Source organism: Dreissena polymorpha, chromosome 13, assembly GCF_020536995.1.
Source record: "Dreissena polymorpha isolate Duluth1 chromosome 13, UMN_Dpol_1.0, whole genome shotgun sequence".
Taxonomy (NCBI): domain Eukaryota; kingdom Metazoa; phylum Mollusca; class Bivalvia; order Myida; family Dreissenidae; genus Dreissena; species Dreissena polymorpha.
Window position 1 is genome coordinate 29,335,771 of NC_068367.1, and position 9,836 is coordinate 29,345,606.

A 9,836-nucleotide genomic window follows, 5' to 3' on the forward strand; every position below is an offset into this window, starting at 1 on the left:
GGATACTGATAATTCACGCGCTTCTCACCTAGGCGATCAGGTTTTCAATATCCGCCCGGTTAATGTGAGTTAGTGGTCGCAATACCGGACAGGTGGAATTTCGGCCCGGGGGAAATTTGTTCCAACTTTTCTTATTCGTAAAATGGTACTGTAAGGTAGCTGCACTTCGACAAGCTATGAGTCCTCAAATAATGAAATACTCAGGCGGGCAAGGACCTCATGGAGTTCTGCGAAATGCACAGTATTTATGAATGGGTATAAATGCTAACAACTTCAACCCTATGGCGTCGATATATCAAAACTGCGCGCCAATAATTTGATTTCCTCATCATTGATAAGTATTTAAGAAGTGTCTGACGTCATTAACATGCAAAATTCCATTCATGACATTTGATATGACGTAATCCTTAAGGATGGTTTTGTTACGTCACAAATGGGTAAGTTTAAAATCACGTGTGAATGAACCTTAAATTTCATTCACTCACAAGTGTTGCCTTTATGCTATTAGTGACTGTGTTTAAATGAAACCTGTTCTAATAAGTTAGTTTACACAACAATCTCACTTTTTATACACTAAATATTATAGACCATGTTATAGATCTACTGTATGTATACTACATTGAAGACAAAGAAACTGATATCTAAACGTGTTACGTGTTTCTTCATTATAATTTATACAGTATCATAGATTTCGATCCAGTCATTAGCGGAAACAATGTGACACATGTTTTATGACTAATTATCTGTATCGACACGTCTGTATTGTCAACAGGTAACAACTGTTGTTACATTTATGGATTTACGAAAAAACAACAACAATAACACGTTAGTATCGCGTGCCTCTAAACGTTTCACATTAACATCATTATGAAAAAAAAACTAGGCTACAATGCACCAGCATTCCTCGATTGACAAATCATCGCTAGACCTAGTTTAGCCCAACATCTGTCACCAGCTGAATATTGTTCATATCCTTTCATCAACAACATGACGTAAAGAACCGTATTGCGCAGAATAATAGTCGCATCGCTGAATGATTATATTAAATCATGACAGATTAGTGCAGGGCGATTCAGAATTTGACAGATCTAGAGCATTGATAGAACAAACACTAAGAGAAATGTTAAAACCCCTTGCAAAAGAAATAATTCCAAAACACAATCTAAGGCCAACACGGTAGCAAAATTAGAACTATTAAAGAATTAAGTTTTTCTCCGACGACATGGCAGAATGGTTTTTAGACAATCAACACTAATTGTTTCGAGTGTTTAACAAATAAAAAGAATTAGCTATACGTAGGAACAAAACACGAATAATAAAATGTACGTTAACAACATTATAAATAGATACTTTACTTTACCAATATACTTCTGAATACTTCCGCTTAAAGCCTATACTGCCATTTGTATGATAGAAGAAAGTTTCTTCTTGACGAAAATGAATCTAGAGGGAGAGGGTCTTCCCTGATAAACCTGTGCGGACGGAAAAAGCTAGTTTGGGACGACGCTTGACGCACAAGTATAAAGCTAGTTTGGGACGACGCCTGACGCACGCACAAGTATAAAGCCAGTTTCCCCAGAAGGAGGCGCATATTGCATATCCCCGCTATAGCCAGGCGAGACTACGCTGGCGAGACAGCAATCTGATTCGAGTGGGTTAAACCGACTTTCATCAGAGATCGAGTTGCCCATGCGTGTAGCGGGAAAGGGGTATTCAAAACTGGCTAAGTTTGTGTTAATGTATTAAGTTTACTAACCGAGTTATCTCGTTAATTGGAAATTTAACCGTTTACGTTTTTGATAGATTGTATCTTTTCCATATTCATTTCACTGTTTTCTACTCGCTAATGTAACAGAATAACGAAGTATCCGGATAGAGCGACCTTTGTATAAATCTTGCTCTGAGAAAACTGGGCTTAAAGAAAAAAAGTGACCCTCAACTGGGCTCGAACCACTAACCCCTGGACTAAAAGTCTATCGCTTAGATCACTCGGCCATCCGTTCTCATACATTGAGTGATGTATTTTATACTTTATATAAGCAACCCTCGTAGTATCACACAATATAAGGACAACAACAGAACTCTCAAAATTATTCAATCGTTTCGCGTTGCAACGCTTTGTAATTTTCAGGTTTTTAAACGTCAAAATATGCATGTCATGGATATTTTTGAGCATGATAAATTTTCAGTATTACTGTTTCCACAGAAATATCATAACTACAACGAAAATGTGCGAATCTTAATTTTTATTTTTTATTTTGTCAATTTAGCAAAACGTGAAAAGGCCCCTTTTAAAGCATTTGCGTAAAGTTTAGCGTCGGGACAAGCTAATAATAATATTCGACACTTTCCGCTTTTATTAACGCACTTGTGTTAAGCCCGGTTTTCCCAGTTTTCCCAGAGCTAGGATCAAATGCATAAAAAGAAAAGGCGCCTCGCGAAAACGTACAAGGTTCATCAAGTGTCGTGGTTTTCAAGAACTTCCCTATTTGCTATAAAATGACACCAAACGCTTTTTATCCTTTTCTTAGGAACAAATTGATTTCTTCTTAAAGACTTATTTACACTGACACAGGAAATGAAGCTTTGAGATTGCATTTGAAAGTTCGTAAATACTGATGTCCTCCAATATCTGTTTACTTTAAACCGCGTTAAACAGCTGTATGCAAATTTTAAACCCGTTTTTTTAACGAGCCGGTTTTGACTCAACTACGTGCGCTCTGTGTATTGCGAATGTGATGTAACGCTATTTAAGAGGCGACGACGAAACTTTTACCAATAGCGGGTTGCATTTAAAGTGATATTATGGGCATTTTTCACTGTTGAATTGAGCTGAAAAGAATTAACAGGTCAAAGGAGTTAGCTAAATGTGGTTACTGACCAATTATCTGCAACTCATCTTGCTACCAGTTGTTTATAAAAATATATTTTATATTCGATATCTTACGTGACCCACCCAGTCCTGTATCTTTGTGTCGTATGAACGAATCTGCACTTTAACTAAATTTAGGTTCACATCGTATATGCATGACCAGTTGTCAAACGTAAGTACGGTTAATATTCAAATGCATTATTTTTCTCTTTCCGGGATATTGTTTTAGTATGTTGATGCTGCATTAACATATGTAAGTGTATATGAAGTGTAAACACCAACAATAAACAACGGTTGCTATAGACACCTATAAACTGTTAGATGCCCATAATATCACTTTAATCTAAACCTGTTACATGAATTAAATCCATACTTATTGGTATCTTACGCTTGTGCTTAGAATATTATATTTTCATTTTTAACCATAATCTTGCTTACGACAACGTAATACCTGTCACAAAATCTTTACTTGACTAGTAATACTAGTAATAAAATATATACGACTTTGTTTTCATTGCCTATACGCCTTCGTTTCCAATGCACTACTAAAACATGAAGTAGTGCGTTTACGTGAGTAACTAATTGTGTCTCTCAATTATTCCATTCATTATTTAACTGTTAACAGATTCTTTGAAGTCGATATAACGGGCCCAATAATTATTAGGAACCACGAGTTTCCCCAAGCATGTAAAATTAAATGTCATCATTTCAAGCAGGGATCTTCTGATGTTTTCACAAAGTTGTGTAACTTAGCGTCCTTACTAATGTGCTGGAACCGAATTATGAAGGCCTTTGCAAACAGTTTGGATCCAGATGAGACGCCACAGAACGTGGCGTCTCATCAGGACCCAAACTGTTTGCTATACTGATAGAATTCTTTGAAAAAAAATCAAAGAAAATGCTAATTTTAGAAATTCAGCAGACGACATTTTAGGAGACGACAAATTTCCCAGCATGCAAAGGGTTAGCGTCTTTACTAATGTGCTATTACGTCAGCTTGGACGAATGTGCCTCAGTCCTCGAAATAAAGTTATATATACACATCATCAATATTTGAATGAAAATCATGAAAAGACAACATATACATGAATCACGTTTGCTTAACTCCGTCTTAAAATAAGCCCTATGTGCTGATGTAGTCAGAAAATCGTGAAACTTCTGCCTCTACTTATAAATTATCACGTCAGCTTTAAAGGTGCTTCGGGTCTGGGTGCTTCTTATGACAAGTGCTTTATACATCTATTATAAATGAAAATTATAGAAAAAAACAACGTGTAAAGGAACTTATTATGTTTGCTAAACTCTGTCTAAAAACAATTGAGACTATTGCTTATTTGCTACTGTGCGTAGTGCTGACGTTGTACTATGGTCCAGGGAATACAAAATAAGCATACCCCCAACGCGCGTCAGCGATAGGCACGATAATTTGTACCGCAATATCTCAATATTGCCAGTTCGCAATATACCTGACTGATCTACATATTTGCTTTTGCCATGACCAAAAGGTAACGAAAACGCAACGGTACCTTTCAATGTTAAAGGAACCTGGTTTATTTCAACTTAGCGTGTTCTTTTCCGTCTAGGACGCACTGGAATTGTGAATTACTAATAAATCGTGAATGCTTGCTTCTACGAGTCCTAGAGCTTCAATATGAAGTTAACTCGACTGACGTTCATATCGTTCATATTTGTGAGCTTCAACATTTCCACTACAGTAAAGGCCTAATCTTGGATTTGATAAGAGGAATGATGTTTGGCCGTCCTGGCTAGTCTAGCCACTTTGAAACGCTCAACAAGTGTCGATACCGAAGAACACAATATCGGCGTTATCTGTGTGAAGATAGACAGTTCAGCTCACGGCTGACCTTTTATCCATGTTTACCGCATGTATGCAGCGTTATGTCTCAGCGAATACGTTTGAAATACCAATACAGTCGAGTGTAGTGTAAATGGTTAAAGGCTGGTTTTGTTCCTTGCGGAAAAGAACGTTAATTTACCGGACCAATTAACGTCACATTTCAATTACCGATTTAACGAAAATGCATAATTATCAAACACATATCCTTAAATTTAGAAATCTCTTTTTATGGTCACTAGTCTATACATTTTAAGTGAACACATATTGAGCCACTAGCAATCTGAAACCATACGCCCCAGAAAATAAGAGTTTAAAGACTATTGAGGTGGTTTCAGAAAACTGGATGCTCAAATGTGTGTACTGTGTAATTCTAGCAACTTCAATGAACTAACTGTTTTAGTTTTCAAACAATTTTATTTTTGTATTTTTTTTTCAAATAATTAAATCTTCATCCATTCCTGGATATTTTGCATATAAATAACATGATCAATGAGTTATTCACAGTGAAATATAATAATATACATGAACAATAAACATGAAATTATAATAAGTGATCCCATAACTTTGGATTTTTTAGCATTTAATAATTTAAACAAATAAATGAGAATAACTTTGAAACAGAGATGTGAAAATGAACTATGTGCTTACATGTCAACAAAATGTAGAATAATTTAAATGCATGAAAGTAATACAATAAATTAGATTTGTTGCAATTAAATTACTTGTGAAAAAGCATGAAAAATTACTGAAAGTTGTAAAATACAACAATAACGAACTTCAAAATGCAATCATGAACATTAACAGTGTGATCATTGAGCACACACAGTATGTACCCGAGAGAGAAACATAGGCACTTCTTATAACATGATACAACATATATATAAAGATCGCAAATTGCCCTGGGTGAAATAATACTTTTTGATACTCAAAAACATTTGGACAAAACTAAAACAACTTAAATTTTGTAATCAAACATCACTGCCTATTAAATTTGTATATTTGTACAATAGAAAGGCTTAACATTGGAAATTGCTTCAAGACATTCCATCAGATCATGAAAACTGATCAATATAATTTATATTGGGTCAACAGCATTCATGACGCTTCAAAAGTGTGCATTTTAAATCCTCCAGTTAAACGTCAACATTTATTGTTCATATACTAGTTTTCGTAATTATTTCAACGTGTCAAGCATCATGGGTAAATAAAGCAGAAAAATATAACACAGACGGCAGATCACTACACAAACCCCTACTGGGAAATGTGGCTGAAGACTGGTAGCCTGAAGTTCTTCCCCACCTCCATTGGCGACCCACACGTGGACATGCTGGAGCTGTTGCTTGTTCCAAAGCTGCTGAAGCTACCCACGCTTTCACCAGATATCGAGTCCGGGGGTGACGTAGGGGCGTTGGAGAAAAAGGAAGCACTCCATTCGCGGTCATTCCATACGGACTTGTTTGTTTGATTGTTCAAGTTAAGAAGGGCACCAAAATGCTGGGCGAGCGAATCTACACTGCTGACAGTTTGAATGTTTAAAGGTGAGAGATCAAAGCCAAACTCTGGCATTAAACTGCTGCTGAACACATTACTATTTGTAGAATTATCAAAATTGAGCGAATTGTTCAAAGGCAAACCGAGTCCCGAGTTTAACAAGTCCTCCCCGAAGAACACTGGGCTCAGCGAAGGGCTCTCACTGCCCACACTCGATGGGGGCGACGATTCTGCCGACGACCCGAGTGAACCTGTGAAGCTGGAATTGAAGTTGATAGACGTTGGACGCTGGACCGTGGGTGGTGGCGACTGGCTCAAACTCGGCGGCGAAATGTGCTGGAAATATTGCTGCGTGGCCAGATGCGATTGCTGTACGTTGTGCGCTGCGGTAATTCTGTTGTTCTGTTCGTTTGCCTTACTGACGGACTCGTCATTGTGAACGAAGTTGCACCTAGGCCCGTACGGGCAGAATCCCTTTGAGTGGAATGTGCGGCATAATTCCGTTTTGTACTTTGGGTGCCGCTGCAACGACTTCAGTTCGTGAGCACCGTGAGCGAATTGACATTTGTCTGCGTATTTGCAATGACCGTTTTCTTCGAAAGGCCTACAGAGTTCGGTCTTGTACCGACTGGAATTAACGGGCTGTTTTTGCTGAGTGTTCAAGTTCGTGTTGTTGTTTAACAGCCTCTCACACGGTTCACTGTATGATCTATCCAACTTTTTATGCTCACTCAATCCAGTCTGGTTATCCATAATCACAGTTGCGTTCGCAGGCACTGGTGTAAAATTTCCCACGGAGAAATTCCGATTTCGTTGCACATTTATCGCAGCACCAAGAGTGTTTCTGCGTTCAGCACACTGCTGCTGCTGCTGTCGTAACATGTTCTGTAAATAGACAAAAAAGAACAAAATAAATATAAATTGTCACACTTGTACACAATAAAGTTAACAATCAACACGTCTCAATAATTTATCAATTTGAGTAGCACTTAAACTTGACAATTCATTTAAAAACTGATACAATTATGGTAAACATATCTTTTAACATAATTGTACAATTACACGCATTTAACGTTTCACATGTTCAGAAAGTAAATCTATACATGTTGCAGTTTCTGACTAAAATTTCAAAACACGTTCTTCCCTAATTCACACGACTTAACTGTTCAAATTTATAACTGCATAAAATATTGCTCAATTCGTAACTAACCTGTCGTAAGACAAAATCTCCAATGTCACCAAGAAACTGTGTCGGCACGAATGCTGAAGACATTTCGTCAGCCTTAAATCCAAATAATACTGTTAATTTTCACTGTTCAGTTTAACGGTCGTTTCTGTTTGGAGTGTAATCCTTGTTTGATACATACTGCAGGTTGCCCGTTCATATAATCACTGAGAGATGGTAGGCGGAGCTTAGACTTGTTTACTTCGCACACAGCGGTCCAATAAGCTGCCAATCACGCTATCGAGCATTTTCCAGCGTTCTGATTGGCTGAAAGGTATCGTCGCTGTTTGCTTTGATAGTAGTGTGTGTTTGACAAGCGAACATTGCACATGTACTGTGTAATGGTTTGAAACGTACAAAATCAACAAAGTAAACTGGAGTTTTCAATATTTGGCAACTAAATAACCGAAATGAATATCAAAGATAAATCCAGACAGTTTTAAATATGTCTTTAAGAATAAATTTGTTGGTATTTATGCAGTTCATATATAAACTAGCGTGTAAACGTGAAAGGCCACTATCTATAGTTTACAGACACAGTACGTCATATAATGGTTGAACTTATATTTATTCAGTGTGGACTCTTTAAGTATATCCATTTGTGCTTCGTTAAAATAAAAGTTTCTACCACGTGTTGCCAAATGAAAGCTCTGGGTGCCCATTTCCCGCTTTCCGACTTTCCCGCCAATTCGCAAGGGGAAAAGAATTAACATACCCACGTGCTCACTTCGGGGTCAACTTGCTTCTCGTTTCGCTCGCTTGCAATACACAAAAGCTTCGTGGCGGTAAACAAGCTATCCGGTATTGAGAAATATGGAGTTGTTTGTGACCGAATTAAAAATTCAGGGATTTCGGGTTTTCAGATTACGTGTATGAGATATTAAAAGTACTCAGAGAAAACTAGCCGTAAATTGTTTACTGAAAATCAGTTTTACAAATGACACGGGTTTCATTGAATTGAAAGACACGAATGATTGATCACAATTTTAAATGATAGCTGACGTAATTATCAAAACGCTTCATTGCCCTCTACGCGTGACGTGATTCAAATAGTTGTTTAAATTAGCAATTGGTCAGATATGTAGTACGATTAAAACAACATCATATGACATACATGTCGCAATGAACATTTGACAACAATCCCATGTTAACCTTTTACAACAGATTCGTAATGTGAATACATGAAGCAAAACGATGAATTAACGTGACCCGCCCAACTCCACCAACCCAGGATCCCAATCCCTTCTGTACCCCCAATCCCTTCTGTACCACTAATATCATCCGGGTTTTTTTCTCTGCAAGTGATTATCAAATATCTTTTTTGTCAAGAAAGCTTTTGCTTGGCTTGCGTTGAAATCCGCACTTAATTCATTAATTAAGCAAGCATTACTATCACTAGCGCAGGGTTTTAATCAACGAAACAAAAGCTTTCCAGCCATGTGTCGTTTTTCAACGTAAACAACTGCGACAAAAGTTAACAAAAAATAATGATTGTTTCCAGCATTGGTGTCGTGTAAGTTTGTTATCTTATTCCTGGGGCATGGGAAAGGTCAATGCGAAAGTCAAAGGGAGACGATTTGTAAATTTAATTTACGACCATGTAAGTTATGAAGGCCGTAGAAGTTGTCGTCCATGTTTCGTTACCGATATTTTTATACGAAACAGCACACTTAATTGTTTTGTGTGTTTACTTGTAAACAGGTGAATGAATGCGTCTGGAATGAATTAAGCACATACATACTATTATTTTTTGTTAATGTGATGATTAACTCGATTGTAAGTATACATAGCAAAGTTGTGAGAAAAGCAATATACATGTACATAGTTTTGTTAAGGAGTTATTAAGTATTCCCGAACCAATGTTGAACATTAAATGTAAATGTGACGTTCTTTAGCTTTTTTAATTTTTGTTGAAACTCTACGATTTGATATATAATTTATCTGGATGTTGATTTTTTACCTTTTTAATAAGGCCGTCCTTGAATTTTTTTTTAAATAAGGAAAGTGTAAGGGAGACTACCTCGTTTAAATTTTGCCCATATATGGTAATGGGTTATCCTCCGATGGGAATGTGACACTTCGCATGGCAGGTGTATGGAAAATGTCGATCTAACGCTCAAGATTGGCATGTACCACTAAACATGCAACAACATTATTAGGCGATTGGTTCCATGGAGTGATAATCTATCAGGATTAAAGATACAGAATATGATATCGAAAGATAGCGCGCTAGTATCGCAACGTGGTATCGAACTAATCGCTGCCATGTACTTCGGATAAAAACATTGGGTATGACATTTATCCCCCAGTGTAAAAATACAATACGTAAATTCGGCGCAAGAATAGGCTACTAAATTCATAAAATAAACACGAATGTTGAGCTGTAAGCA

General features: G+C 37.1%; 1 protein-coding gene across 1 annotated transcript; it reads right to left on the reverse strand.

The window, feature by feature from the left end:
• Positions 1 to 5,124: 5,124 nt before the first annotated feature.
• Positions 5,125 to 7,599, reverse strand: LOC127855804 (mRNA decay activator protein ZFP36L1-like). Its single transcript, XM_052391610.1, has 2 exons — positions 7,432 to 7,599; positions 5,125 to 7,106 (listed from the first exon to the last, which is right to left on the reverse strand). Exons 1-2 carry the CDS (start codon positions 7,492 to 7,494, stop codon positions 5,982 to 5,984), a joined length of 1,188 nt encoding a protein of 395 aa, XP_052247570.1. The 5' UTR covers positions 7,495 to 7,599; the 3' UTR covers positions 5,125 to 5,981.
• Positions 7,600 to 9,836: the final 2,237 nt, after the last annotated feature.